Source organism: Ordospora colligata (assembly GCF_000803265.1).
Source record: "Ordospora colligata OC4 chromosome Unknown contig_07, whole genome shotgun sequence".
Classification (NCBI taxonomy): Eukaryota; Fungi; Microsporidia; family Ordosporidae; genus Ordospora; species Ordospora colligata.
In genome coordinates this window covers 1-13,393 of record NW_014575401.1, presented here as the reverse complement: position 1 = coordinate 13,393, position 13,393 = coordinate 1, and the positions used below count along the sequence as shown (strand labels likewise).

Here is a 13,393-nt window from a genome sequence, read left to right as displayed (position 1 = left end):
AGAATTGAAAAAATTTACGCACCCTGCAAATGAGGAAGTTCTATAAGAAGATTCAAGTCCACTGTTCGGTTGAGAAGACTGGGATCAAGAAGCCATCGAAGATTGTGTGTGAGAGATTCAGGAAAGCACGTGCAATTGCTGCAGCAGTTGCAGACGAAATAAGCGGGCTTTCGCCGCTTGAGAAGAAGGTGACTTCTCTGATAGAGGCTAAGACTCTTAATAAGGCAAAGAAGCTGTTAAGTAAGAGGCTAGGCTCGCGTAAACGTGCGACAGTCAAGCTTGAGAAGCTTACGAAGATGACTATGGAAGAATAAATGCAGTTTTAGCGTTCAAATAATTTGTGATTTACAATATATTTATGCATTTGCTTAGTGATGTTTCAAATATTTTGTTACTGATACAATCTCTTTAATTTTCATGCCATTATGAAATTCTTTTATTCTATTCTTAAGTTTTTAATAACAGTTTCTTTATTATTTATACTGCTGTGCAATTCTTTTACTCTTTAAGCTTTTAAAGTCGTATAAAATTCAATCTGAGTACAAAGAGGTAGTATAATGCAAGTATAAATGAATATGTAAATCTATTTTGTACTGATGTGATGCATTTGCTGTTATGTGTGCTGTATATAAAATACTTTATGGGGATGCCATCAGGATGTGCTTGAGATAGGCATTTGAGAATGAAAATTTTGATCCCTTAGAATGAGCTACACTTACGATCCTGAAGAGATCCAGTACATCATTCGTATACACAACACAAACATTGATGGTACGAAGAGAATTGCGTTTGCGCTGACCAAGATTTCAGGAATGGGCATAAGAATAGCAACTGCCATATGCAAACGCCTTGGAATTGATAAGATGAAGCGAGCAGGAGAAATCGGAGAAGACGACTTGAAGAGAATCAGCGACGCAATTATTAATCCGGGCAGTCTTGGAATTCCAGAGTCGTATTTCAATCGTCAGAGGGATCCTATTGACGGAGTGTCATCGCACCTGATTGGAACAAAGCTTGATGCTGAGATGAGGATGATGATTGAGAGAGGAAAGAAGAACAAGCTGATTAGGGCATTTAGACTTGATGTCGGGCTCAAAGTGCGTGGACAGAGAACCAAGTCGAATGGAAGACATGGAAACTCCATGGGTGTTGCCAGAAAGAAGTAAAGGGTTGAGCTTTTGAATTTATTATTTCACTGACCATTTCAACAGCTGATCTGGTCATTCTATCATGCAAGGAATACAGATTGTCTTGTATTCACAGAGTGTTTTGTTGTTCACAAAACCTTACTAATTATGACTCTGTAGAATAAGTGTAAGAGCAGCGCTAGTAGCTTGGAAGTTTATCTATGTTTTCCTTACTTACCATTCCTTCGGGAATGATGTCGTATTTGAATGCAAGCAACTCCTTGTATGTGTTTTTTATTGTTACTTCTGTAACATTTGTAACCAGCTGAATGTCTTTCTGAATCTTCTTTTCTTCAGGAAACAGGTTTGTTAACATGTATATCACTGCTGCAGCTATAGAGTCTGGATTCTTTCCGGCAAGACATCCGAGCTCGTGTGCTGCCTTTGCCATCTCGGTGGCTATCTTTTGAATTTTAATGCTAAGGTTGAGATCGGAGCAAAACCTTGCTATAAGGTTTTCTGTAGACATTGCTGTCATGCGCTCAAGATGAGGAGAAATTAACTTGAAGCTCCTTCCTATTTCCTTCTTTTGGACGGCAGTCATTACACTGATTTCCTTGAATGTTCTTGGGCAATCTTCTTGTCTGCACGCTATGTATATGCATGCAGCAACAATACCCTCGACGTTTTTGCCCTTGAGAAGCTTCCTTTCCTCGATGTTTTTGAAGATGTAATGTGCTCTATCAATGATAGTGCGTGAAAGATTCGATCTCTCACAGAATGCAGTGATGAGGTTCATTCCATGTTTCAATGCTCTTTCTGGCCCTCGCATGCTGTTTTTTGTCTGGATATTTGCCAGTACATATGAGTTAAGTCCTCCCCCCGTGCTTATCATTGTATCGAGTTGTTCAGATTCGAGATATGGATTGCTTGCGCTTCCTGTCCTACACGGATCTACTTTGTTTCCGTCTCCAAAAGATCTCCACTCACTACCTTCGTCTATTATTCTGTTTCCCACTATACATCCGCATACAGCACATACATGATATCCGTTTTTGTAGTCTTCGATTATGTTCTGTGTTTCTCCACAATCAGAACATGCCTGTACATATGGCTTGAACTTTGGGACTGTCTTCATGCCTATGGGCTTGATGATTTACGAATATATCGATTGTGTAGTGCTGATGTTGAACTCTGTGTAGGATATGAATTGCAACATCCACTGTGTTGTACATTGTTCATTTGTAAACGATCCAGCTTTATGCATTGCATGCATTCAGAGCGATTATTTACCAATTGCATGCATGATCACAGGCCTATTAACAACACATTAGTTTGTATAATGAATGAATTGGATAAAGCGAATGTCTTAGTCAATCTAATAAAGTACTTAGTATCATGTGGATTGTACAAATACTCTCGATGTACATGAAACACGATCACATTGTATAAATTGTAGTACACAGAAATAAACATCAAATGAACGGCATACTACTTAAGAATAGTAAGGATCAAGGATATGTAAAGATATTGGCTATAATTGTGGCTGCATGGATAATGTATTGCTGTTATGCATTAATGACTAAGGGAGAAAAGGTAACTTTGAAGCAAGGTTACTCAACAGCCAACTCGAGTATTTCAGATGTAAAAAAGATGACTAAGCAGGAATTGAGAGATAGACTTGGCAGATCGACATGGACACTGCTTCATGTAATGGGCTCAAAGTATCCTGCGTTTCCCACTTCTCAACAGAAGAAGGATACATTAAGCTTTGTGCATCTTCTTTCGGCTGTGTTCCCATGTGAAGAGTGTAGGAAACACTTTCAAGGCTTACTAGCGATGCATCCGCCAAGGGTTAATAGCAATGATGAGTTCAAGACATGGCTGTGTGAGGCACACAACATAGTGAATAAGCGTATAGGCAAGCCGGAGGTTGATTGCAAGACTGTGGACGATCTGTGGGATTGCGGATGTGAAGCATGAGCAGTTGATGTACAAGATAAGATGTTCATACTCAGTAATGATGAAATGCATGATACTTAATGCGACAATTGAATAGGATAGAGGCTACATGCATAGGTGATACAAAATGGAGAAAAATTTGCACCCTGAAAATGTAAGTGGAGAAATACTAATTTGAAGGACGAATGAACAGAGAGTGAAGCGCTTAGCGTCAGATATTCTGAATTGTGGAAAGTCGAAGATATGGCTAGACATCAACGAGGTGGAAAGACTGAATCAGGTGTCTACAAGGGACCAGGTCCGACAGTTGATTAAGGACAATGTGATAATTATGAAGTTGGACAAGCATAATAGTCGCGGAAGGTTCAGAATAAGGATGGCAGCAAAAAAGAAGGGTAGGCATATGGGAATTGGAAAGAGGGTTGGAACAGCAAATGCCAGGATGCCGAAGAAGGATTTGTGGATGAAGAAGATCAGGGCGATGAGAGCGATGCTGAAGGAGATGCGAGCAGAGGGCACGATAAGCAAAGAAGAGTTCAGAGTATTTTACATGCAGGCGAAGGGAAATCTGTTTAAGCACAGGTTCTACATGAGGGACTACATTATGAAGAAGAAGGGCGAGGAGGAGAGAGCAAGGGAGCTCACAGGGCAAGCTGAAGCCTTGAGCATATCGAATAACAATGCGGTTTCATCTTAATAAACTTTTTGTCCCAACTGGTGTGTTATATTTGTATTTAGTGGTTTCGAGGCAAAAGCTCTGCATGATGGCACAAAAGGAGTAAATTGAATAGCCTTGTGGATGGTAAATGATGAAGAGGTAGTTGATATGCATAAGATGATCTGTAAACCATTTAAGGAGACGGGATACTGTGGATATGGAGAGTCATGCAAGTATTTGCATATTAGAGATTCTGAGATTGAGATGAAGCATTCTGGAGTTGATGTGGATGTGTGTGGGATATGTAAGGAACGATTTGATGAGAAGGTTGTTGCAGAATGTGGACATTGTTTTTGCTCGATGTGTGTGATGAAGAAGTATCGGTACGAGGATGTGTGTGTAGTGTGTGGAAGACGTACATATGGAAGATTCTGGATTGGCTAGGGATGATAAAATATCATTTGGCTGTGATATTGGATTTGTTGATGCTGAGATTGTGAGTGATGAGATAGTTATTGGAACACACCCACATGCTTAATAAAAGAATAGGAATAAGCATATTGGATTGTGACTTTATGAGGTTAGAAGATGAGCTTGGGGAGATGATGGAGAACGGAGTGACGAATGTTCATATTGATGTTATGGATACCAGCTTTGTGGGAAACCTTACTTTTGGTCCATGTGTGCTTAACAGGATTCTGAAGCATGAGTTTGTGTTTGATATTCATATGATGATTGAAGATCCGATAGTGCTTTTGCCTTTGATTGATTTGAGCAATGTGTTTGTGGTGACGGTGCATCAAGAGGCAAGTGGTAAAAAGAAAGCGATTGAGTATTTGAGAGATAATGGAGTGATGGCAGGGATTGCTATTAATCCAGAAACACGGGTAGAGGAAGTTGACCTGAGTGATGCAGGATTTTCTCTTGTGATGACTGTTAATCCTGGATTTGGAGGACAACAGTTCAAGAGTGAATGTGTTTGCAAGATAGATCAGATTAAGAAGCAAGGAAAGCTTGTTGGAGTTGATGGAGGACTGAATGCAAGCAATATTGCGATGGTTAAGGATGCAGACTATGTAGTTGTGGGATCTGGATACTTCCGGGCTGAGGATAGAAGAGAGTATCTTACCAAGATTAGAAGGCCGTTTTTGGGATGATAATAGCTTGCATGTGTTGTATGATAAACTTGTTGTATAGTAAATGAATGCTGTGTAACTATTGAAGTTTTAGTAATGTATGTGTTGTGAGAGATACTTTTGCTTTGGAATGCCCTAGCGAATGGATGACGGAAGTGTTGAAGTATTTGATTCTGAGGAGAGTTTGGAGCTTATTCTTGTATATAGTCTGTTGTCTAAGATAAAAGTGAAGATAGCAATGAATAAGAGAAAAAAGATGGCAACATCGTTTGCAAAGCTATTGAAGAGCATATCAAATGGAAGCATGTATTTAACAGAAGGTGAGTATTTGATATTTACACCGGGATCGCTGAGTGGAGGAAGTTTGATATTCAAATGTGAGGAAGAGATATCGATTTATATTATACCTTTACTTGTGCTTTGTGCGTTTGTATCTGAACCACTAAAGATAAGATTCAAAGGAATAACGAATGGCAATATGTGTGTGGATATGATAAGAATTGCGCATTTTGGAGTTATGAGAAGATTTGGTATTGATGGATGCGAGCTTGTTGTTAAGAAGCGAGGATTTGAGCCAGAAGGGCAAGGAGAGGTGATGTTGAGTATGAGTGGAGCACGAAAGATTAGCGTTGTTGATTTTGCAGATGATGAGAAGATAGTGAAAGTACGTGGACTGGTGCTCAGTAGCAGGCTGAGTTCTACACCGACTCGAGAAATGACTGAAGTAATCAAAAGGTTATTAGGAGACATATCGAGAGTGAAGGTGTTTTCTAATGTATCTAATAGGCTTGACTCTGGGCCATCGCCTGGATTTCAATGTAATGTATTTGCAGAGTCGAAGAATGGAATATACTACTCGACTGTGAATGGATGGAATGAAGAGAACGTAGATGTAAAGAGCCTAGATAGAGTTAGAAAGCCCGAGGAAGCTGCGGAAATGGCGTGTCATGAACTTCTTAGGAGTGTGAAGGCAGGAGGTGTGTTTGACAGGAAGCTTGTGTATCTAGGACTTTCATTGATGTGTTTATCGCCCAGGAGTGTGAGCAGAATTAAGATTTGTAAGGTTGATCATGAAATTGCAAAAGTGTTTGAACTTTTGAAGAGATTTTTTAAGTTTGAATATGAGATTAAGAAGCACGAAGGAGGATATATTGTTTATGGGAGTGGAAATGGATATACAAATGTAATGAGACAGCTGAAATGAAAATTGGGGCAATGAAAACCCAGATGCAATATAGGATAGAAAACAGCAATGATTTAGATCGTAAGCTTGAACAGTTGTATATGGACTATGTAGAGATTGAGAAGATAGTAAGCAGGCTGAAGGACATCAAGAAGAGATGCACATACAGAAGCGAGTTTGCAAAGATAGTGGCGAAAAGAAAGACTGGAATCAGTGTTGAGATGGATTCTAGAGATGAGGAAAGATTCTGCAAGACTACGAAAGGATGTATGAGATTCGATCTTAACGATGATTTTTGGAATGAGATGTCTAAGATGTTCAATGCGCCAAGGAATGAATGCTTCAACAGATGGATTAACCGAGTTGAAGATTATAGCAAGAACTTGAGTAAGAAGGATGCAGGAATAATTAACTCTTTGATTCAGGAAAGAAACGATTGGCTCGAGATATCTGCAAAGATGCATTGCAGGCCGTTTGATGCAGTACGCCTGTACCTTGGTATTAACACAGATTCCATGCCTAAAATGTGGACGTCTGAAGAAGATGGTTTACTTGAGAAGGGTGTTGAGAAGCACGGACTTTCGAAGTGGAGATACGTATCCAAGGTTGTGGGAACAAAGACCGGCAAGGAATGTGCAATGAGGTATTACTTCCTGAACAAAAGTGTTAAGAAAGGTAAATGGTCCGATGACGAAAAGCTGAGGCTTGTGCATGCGGTCGATATCTGTAGAGAAGGCGACTGGAGATGCGTTAGCAACCATGTTATGACACGGAATCCGATTCAGTGTAGGTCAAAGTACATTAAACTTAACAAAGATGCACAGTCGCACACTCAATAAATATATCAATTCGTATAAAAATTTCATTTTTCTTATCTACTCAATATTCCATCAATTCGCATTCACTAACATCATTGATCAGATCAATAATATATTCTTGTTATCATTTATTATTCGAGTAGTTCTTTGCAGCGTTGGCAATATTATGAATCCATTTGTTACATTACATATTTGTTTTATATACTTGCAATATTATGTTAAGTGTTCGCATTCTGATTATAAATCGCTACATTTCACTCTCACTATCTACAATATTCATAAAAATCACTCTTATTTATCACGCAATAATACACTACATATATACACATACAATCTAATAATCACTTTATTATTTATTACATGCATGATATCAATTATATACTGGATGATGAACAACTTCCGGAACACCTCACATTGTCTGCTAGTTGTGTTGACTTTATATCATTATATTCATTTATAAGCTGAGGCAATAACCATAATACCAATGCAATAACTATCATAAAATGCTTTCCTCTATTTTTCACATACTTTAAAATACTATTCATCACATCTTCAGGCACATCAATCAATGTATCATCATATCATTATGATCTATTACCTGACTCATTTTACTACCATTACTTTCTTCTTGTGATAATCTTTCCTTAATTAAGTTAATAAAACTTTTGGTTATAATATTAAAGTATTCCTATGTAAAGTTCTCACTGTTCTCTGTTTCAGTTGATAATAGTTCGCTCAGTATGCCATACGCCATTTCATTAACCTTTATCCAATCTACATTATCTATTTCAATTAGGTTCAATTCATTTAGTTGTTCTTCACTTGTATTATTTGCTTCTGCTTTCTTGTTAAATGTATTCCATATTATACAATATTCGAAGTTAATTATCTCATCTTTTTGTTTCATAACATATTTTATAAAGCATTCCATGAGATTTTCTTCATTAAATCATGCTTTACATATAGGCTTTCCATTACAATTTCAAGTTGCTTTCTAATTATTATTGCTCTCATCATTCTGATAATATCTGTCAACCGCTTTCTATTCTTATAATTTATGTTAGGCAATAGGCTCACCTTCATTATCTCTATTGATATTTCATATACTTGATCTATTTTACTTTTTGTGATAATAATAGTCAGTAAATCATTAATTATTTTGTACTGTTCATCAATATCATACTTATATTCATCAAATGTTTCCTTAACGTTTATAAGCATAAGTTTTCTTAATGCCTTTTTCTTCAATTCACCTTCTGTATTATTTATTTTATTCTTGATTTTATTTTTAATCGTGCCATCTTCTAGATTGGTCGCTTTATTCTTATTCTTAGCACAAATATTAAACAATAACTCATGAAATGCATCCCTGTTTTTTGATCAACTGCATTATTATCGATTGCATTATCAGTCTGCTTGATATTCACTGTACTTTGTTCTGAAACTTTTATTTTTTCATTAGTTGTATTCTTAAATTTATTCATATTGGTCTTCTGATTATATTTATCAACCATATATTGAATCATTAAGGAATTTATTATCATATTTGTCTGTTTCTTACCCCATAAGGCAATAAGATTACACCAATTTTTCTGGATTGCTTCTTCTTTCATTTTATCATCAGTATAATATTCCTCATTTAGTACAGAATGTAAATCGTTTATATTAGAATGTATTATAGGAAGGCAATCATTTACAAATCGTATTATAATTGATTTTAGCATACTCTTATGTTCATAATAAACACCATTGTTAACATAATCAAATAAAACTTTGCGAACCTCTTTTCTTATTTCTTTATGTGTCATTTTCTGATAAATAATACCTGAAATGTTACCACATACAATACTCAATTCATCGATTAGTATATCGTTAATAATACTATACATTTTTTTTTGTGCTTTCGCCTTGTCACTGCCTTTCATCTTCATAATCGATATATAGATCTTCAAAACCATTATGATCTAAACCCTGTGTAATCACATCATGTAAATCCAATGATGCATCCTTATAATATATAGAATCTTTCAGTATTTCGGTTATTATTTCAGTATTTTTATCCAGCTCCTCAAATACACGTAGTACCATATTTTTCATATTTCCATTTTTAATCAAATTATTGAGTAGATTCTGTGCAAGTTTATTATCATAGTGGAATTTCAAAATATACTTAACTAGCTTAGCATGTATTTTCTTTATCTTTCTTCGTTTTTAATGTGTGATTTTTTACATATGATATTCAATTCTTTCAATATAGATTCAATAATATCAATAATACTACTTATTGCATTATTTACTTCTATATCAAGCTCATTAGTTTGTACTATCTTTTTTAAATGTTTTATACCACAAATCTTAATAAAATTAGATAAATAATTATACATTTGAATTCTACGTTTATATCATCTTCCTCATTATCATATATCTTCTCAATTTGTATAATTCTAAACACATTCATTACTATCTCTTTCTCATTACTATCTTTCATGTATTTCACCATCAGTTATAATCTATCTAAGTATTTAAAGCAGGGAAGTTTATTAATGTTTTCAAGCGCACTACAAATTTTCGTCTTTCTTGCTTTTTGCTTTTCTATCTCATCATCTGTAATATTAGGATAATCATTACATATTCCAATCAGGTGTTCATGTACATTTTCAATAGCACTAATGATACCATTCCCCAAGTTTTTTCGCATCAGTTTCAAGATCATCCGTCAGTATTTTACTCTTTGTATATTCTATACCTTTTCATTAGCAATGTTAAGTAACAATTCACAAACTTCTTTTCCTCTTACTTCAGGTGTATTCTTATTCCCATAACATAAATTCTCAATCTATATCTTTCTAAATACTTCCAATGCCATATCCTTTATATCATTTTGGAAATTGTCTTTAGTCAACTTCTCTAAATCTATATATGAGTTGTACTTACTGATAAACTTAGTTATTACTTTATGGATTATACTTTTTCATTTTCTATTTTATATGAAGATTCCTCAAATAGATTCTTCAAATTATTTATCAGGTTATATATACTACCAAGCACCTTCTTTGCCATATCTTTCATTTTACCTTCTTTCATATTAGTTACTGAAATACACACTTCTGTATAACCGTTCGTATTTAAAATACAAATCATCGTATTATACAATTTTGTTCGTCGTTCTTCATCATTTAATCTTCTAGAACGTGTATTATTCAACATTTTTACTATTGCTTCAGTATATTTGCTTTTTTCTCCGAATACAGTCAATACTATATCCTTCAATTTACCTTCATTCATTCTGTGTACAAACCTCTCCATACTACTGCTACTAATAAAAGCATTCAGCACATTACGTATTCCATTTGGTTGTGCTTTCAGCCACCTATATAACTATTGTATGCATCCTCGATCCGTGCAATTATAAATACATCAATTTCATCATTTATTTTCTTAAGTAATTGTTTATCAAGTTTTTCCAGTATTTTTCTCCGTTCTCTATTAGATTTACTCATCAGTATATGAATAAGAAGACCATCGATCTTTATTTTATTCAACATATTCGCCTTCGCTTCTTTTTTCTCAATACGACTTATCAAAACATCCAGAGCTCTTATATCAGCTATATTTATCTTGTTCAGTCCTGCTATTATCTCGTCTTCACTCTTCTCAGGGATCATACTACTAATAGCAAGTAAATTGAAAAATAAACACAATCCTTCAATTATTTTATATCCAATCGTCCAGATATTCATTTCCTTGGCATAATAAATAGTTATCTCATTCGTTGCCTTTACCGATTCTTGACAATCGTTTGTTTCCATCATCATATTGACCAATGCTTTATACTTATCATCATTAATATCACTAGCATTATAGAATATCTTTGCAATCGTATCTACATTAATCATTTGATCGGATTTGATTGTGCCTCTAAATTTTGACTCATAGTTTCATAATTATTAATCCCAAGGGCATTGTTATCCACACTATCATTATAAACTATAATATTCAATTAAATTGCTTTATTCATTCAGCTGTTTAATAGCTCACAATCAGCAATCTCACTCTCAGTAACTTCAGTTACCATACTCGTGATTCTCATTAATATCCTCTCTTATCAATCAATACTTATTTCTTTTCATTTAGTTATCTGATATCAAAACAACATATTTTTGATTTTTTGGTTACTTTTTATCAGATAGGCTGAGGCAGTGCAGCACCACCGAATAATAGATTTAATCTAGCTACGCAGTTAATAACTTCTTCACACAGGATTAATATGCCCACCAACATTAAGAAATACGTAACTAATCTTCCCCACAGTGGCATTTTCCTAGTCATCAGACAAGAATAACTAGACATACAAATAATTTGAACAGCTGCATCGCTAGCATCAGAAGTAAAATATTTGGCAGACTCATCTCCAACAAGATATAGGATGCCCATAGTAACCAGAACTACACATGAAGCTATGTTCAGTGCCACAATTGGCAATCCTTTGAATAAATCAGGACACGCCCATCCTTTCTGTATTTCCTCATTCTCATTACCTTCAATAACTTCGTCATTTACTTGCTGATTCTCTTCTTCTGTATCATATCCGTATAAATTGCAATACTGATCAAATGCCCATGATATGACTTTAAACAATGGTCCTATTGCAAACATCATCATGATCACCACTTCAAGTCCAGTATTTCGTGGTTTTTTTATATAAAGTGAGTATTCATATCCTCTAAGTATAACAAAGGCCATAAAATATGATACCCAAGGCGTATAATCATTCAGGATAAATTTTATGTTGTTCATGGCTTTATTCATACTCTTCTTTTCGTCTAAGAAAAGTTTTTTCTGCTCAGTGGTTAATGGAGTCTGTGGAACGTAAAAAATGTATTTTTGTTCCATTTAAGGGTTATTATAAAAAGAGATATAAATGTGGACTGTTATGGAAGTTTAGATGATAATAGTTGAGTAGATGGTAAAAGATAGGCGTGAATGAGTATATGTCTGTAAATGTAGTTAAGTCATGTATAAATTCCAAATAAAGATACCCAGATTTATGAATGTAGGACAAGAAATACTCAAATCAATAGAGAATGGAAACAAGGCTGAATCCTATTACAAAATACTAGATGAACTTATAATGGAAATCAGTGCTTGTATTACTAGGACAGATAAAATATGGAATAAATCAAAGCGCAAGTTCAAGAAACGCCTTGACAAACTTTTATTACTGCGTATCAAACCCGGCATAAACACATTGAACTTTTGTAGAAGTATAAATGGATTATCGATAGATAATGACATAAACAACATGGATGAAAATGAAGAGTCAAGAAACCAGATGACAAAAATAGACATGAAAATAAAATATATTTTTGACTGTCTAGACAGTAAAAATAAAATCTGTGTAACTGCATTCAGGGAATATGTTAAGGAGCACAAAAAAGAGCAGTTTGTGATGGACTTCCGAAATGCATTAGAAGATCCAGAACTGAGAGATTTAATTTATGCGATTCCTATAGAGTTTGATAATGGAGAAACATGTGTATATCGTTGTGATAAAGAAAAAGGTGGTAGATTTATGGTGTTTGATTGGACTACGGAATGCACAAACATGCTTTTACATGCATATACATGCATTGAATCGATTTTAACTGATGAAGCAAATGTGAATAAATGGAAGGAGAATCTTCAGGTAATAAAGCAGCAGATGAAAAGAATACACACAACATTGAACTTCATGTACAGAATGTTTGATTTTGATTCAAAAGAAGAGAATAGGGTGGTTGATGAAATTAAAAGGCATGGATTTGATATTGATACACATGGGATGTTTAGTAAAACTACTCATATGCTAGAAAATATCAAGGTTGGGTTTCAGAATACACGATTACGAGCACTGGCTTACAATTACCATTTGAAGGGTTTAAAGTATGTATTAAGGTATGATGAACAAAACGATAAAATCGAAATATTTATGATAGGAATCAATTGTTGTGTATTACTGGATTTAGTTGGGTATTTAGTGTGTGTAATAATGCTATTTATTGGAGTTGGATATGTAGTAGGAGTAGATGTGAGTAAGATTTATAGATTAAAGTTGTGTGTGTTTGCAATATCAGTGATTGTACCGATTGTATCTATGGTACTTGCATTGAATAGCATGAAAGCAATGTGTGAAGAGAACAAAATCAAGGTACCAGTAGCCGTAGCATTACCTGCTGTAAGTGCAATGTGTTTAATGATAGTAAATGTGTATGTTTACGTTATGAACGAATGTGTGATGTCACTGTGTGAACTACTTATTCATCTTTCAATGACATTGCTTGTTGTGATGAGCATGAGCGTGTGCATATGGCGAGACGTTTATGATGAGATGTTGATGTGTGGAGTGAATGTGTTAATGATTATTGGATATTTAATACGCAAAGTGTGTGTAAATATAATTGATGGAGAATACAGTGATGTAGCAATGAAGTTGAAGAATGTAGTGGAGATAGGATTGGTAGTGACATCAC

At 34.9% G+C, this 13,393-nt stretch overlaps 13 protein-coding genes across 13 annotated transcripts; 9 read left to right on the top strand and 4 right to left on the bottom strand.

Annotated features, from left to right (window-relative positions):
• Positions 1–29: 29 nt before the first annotated feature.
• M896_070130 (ribosomal protein L36) lies at positions 30–314 on the top strand (the record flags this gene model as incomplete). Its single annotated transcript, XM_014708003.1, has 1 exon — positions 30–314. One exon carries the CDS (start codon positions 30–32, stop codon positions 312–314), a length of 285 nt encoding a protein of 94 aa, XP_014563489.1.
• A 390-nt stretch (positions 315–704) lies between these two features.
• Positions 705–1,166, top strand: M896_070120 (ribosomal protein S18; the record flags this gene model as incomplete). The annotated part of the gene is made up of 1 exon (XM_014708002.1): positions 705–1,166. The coding sequence occupies one exon, from the start codon at positions 705–707 to the stop codon at positions 1,164–1,166; it is 462 nt and encodes a 153-aa protein (XP_014563488.1).
• Positions 1,167–1,326: 160 nt separating this feature from the next.
• M896_070110 (subunit of transcription initiation factor TFIIIB) lies at positions 1,327–2,265 on the bottom strand (the record flags this gene model as incomplete). Its single annotated transcript, XM_014708001.1, has 1 exon — positions 1,327–2,265. One exon carries the CDS (start codon positions 2,263–2,265, stop codon positions 1,327–1,329), a length of 939 nt encoding a protein of 312 aa, XP_014563487.1.
• A 341-nt stretch (positions 2,266–2,606) lies between these two features.
• Positions 2,607–3,110, top strand: M896_070100 (mitochondrial sulfhydryl oxidase; the record flags this gene model as incomplete). Its single annotated transcript, XM_014708000.1, has 1 exon — positions 2,607–3,110. The coding sequence occupies one exon, from the start codon at positions 2,607–2,609 to the stop codon at positions 3,108–3,110; it is 504 nt and encodes a 167-aa protein (XP_014563486.1).
• Positions 3,111–3,241: 131 nt separating this feature from the next.
• On the top strand, positions 3,242–3,786 carry M896_070090 (ribosomal protein L19; the record flags this gene model as incomplete). The annotated part of the gene is made up of 2 exons (XM_014707999.1): positions 3,242–3,243; positions 3,270–3,786. Coding segments are annotated over 2 exons (519 nt in total).
• Positions 3,787–3,888: 102 nt separating this feature from the next.
• On the top strand, positions 3,889–4,191 carry M896_070080 (zinc finger domain-containing protein; the record flags this gene model as incomplete). The annotated part of the gene is made up of 1 exon (XM_014707998.1): positions 3,889–4,191. The coding sequence occupies one exon, from the start codon at positions 3,889–3,891 to the stop codon at positions 4,189–4,191; it is 303 nt and encodes a 100-aa protein (XP_014563484.1).
• Positions 4,192–4,277: 86 nt separating this feature from the next.
• Positions 4,278–4,904, top strand: M896_070070 (ribulose-5-phosphate 3-epimerase; the record flags this gene model as incomplete). The annotated part of the gene is made up of 1 exon (XM_014707997.1): positions 4,278–4,904. The coding sequence occupies one exon, from the start codon at positions 4,278–4,280 to the stop codon at positions 4,902–4,904; it is 627 nt and encodes a 208-aa protein (XP_014563483.1).
• Positions 4,905–5,025: 121 nt separating this feature from the next.
• M896_070060 (RNA 3'-terminal phosphate cyclase) lies at positions 5,026–6,087 on the top strand (the record flags this gene model as incomplete). The annotated part of the gene is made up of 1 exon (XM_014707996.1): positions 5,026–6,087. One exon carries the CDS (start codon positions 5,026–5,028, stop codon positions 6,085–6,087), a length of 1,062 nt encoding a protein of 353 aa, XP_014563482.1.
• A 23-nt stretch (positions 6,088–6,110) lies between these two features.
• On the top strand, positions 6,111–6,905 carry M896_070050 (Myb-like transcription factor; the record flags this gene model as incomplete). The annotated part of the gene is made up of 1 exon (XM_014707995.1): positions 6,111–6,905. The coding sequence occupies one exon, from the start codon at positions 6,111–6,113 to the stop codon at positions 6,903–6,905; it is 795 nt and encodes a 264-aa protein (XP_014563481.1).
• Positions 6,906–8,188: 1,283 nt separating this feature from the next.
• On the bottom strand, positions 8,189–8,842 carry M896_070040 (uncharacterized protein; the record flags this gene model as incomplete). Its single annotated transcript, XM_014707994.1, has 1 exon — positions 8,189–8,842. One exon carries the CDS (start codon positions 8,840–8,842, stop codon positions 8,189–8,191), a length of 654 nt encoding a protein of 217 aa, XP_014563480.1.
• A 1,404-nt stretch (positions 8,843–10,246) lies between these two features.
• M896_070030 (uncharacterized protein) lies at positions 10,247–10,780 on the bottom strand (the record flags this gene model as incomplete). The annotated part of the gene is made up of 1 exon (XM_014707993.1): positions 10,247–10,780. One exon carries the CDS (start codon positions 10,778–10,780, stop codon positions 10,247–10,249), a length of 534 nt encoding a protein of 177 aa, XP_014563479.1.
• A 286-nt stretch (positions 10,781–11,066) lies between these two features.
• Positions 11,067–11,777, bottom strand: M896_070020 (uncharacterized protein; the record flags this gene model as incomplete). The annotated part of the gene is made up of 1 exon (XM_014707992.1): positions 11,067–11,777. The coding sequence occupies one exon, from the start codon at positions 11,775–11,777 to the stop codon at positions 11,067–11,069; it is 711 nt and encodes a 236-aa protein (XP_014563478.1).
• Positions 11,778–11,898: 121 nt separating this feature from the next.
• M896_070010 (uncharacterized protein) lies at positions 11,899–13,393 on the top strand (the record flags this gene model as incomplete). Its single annotated transcript, XM_014707991.1, has 1 exon — positions 11,899–13,393. A coding segment is annotated over one exon (1,495 nt), but the record flags the coding sequence as incomplete, so codon positions are not given.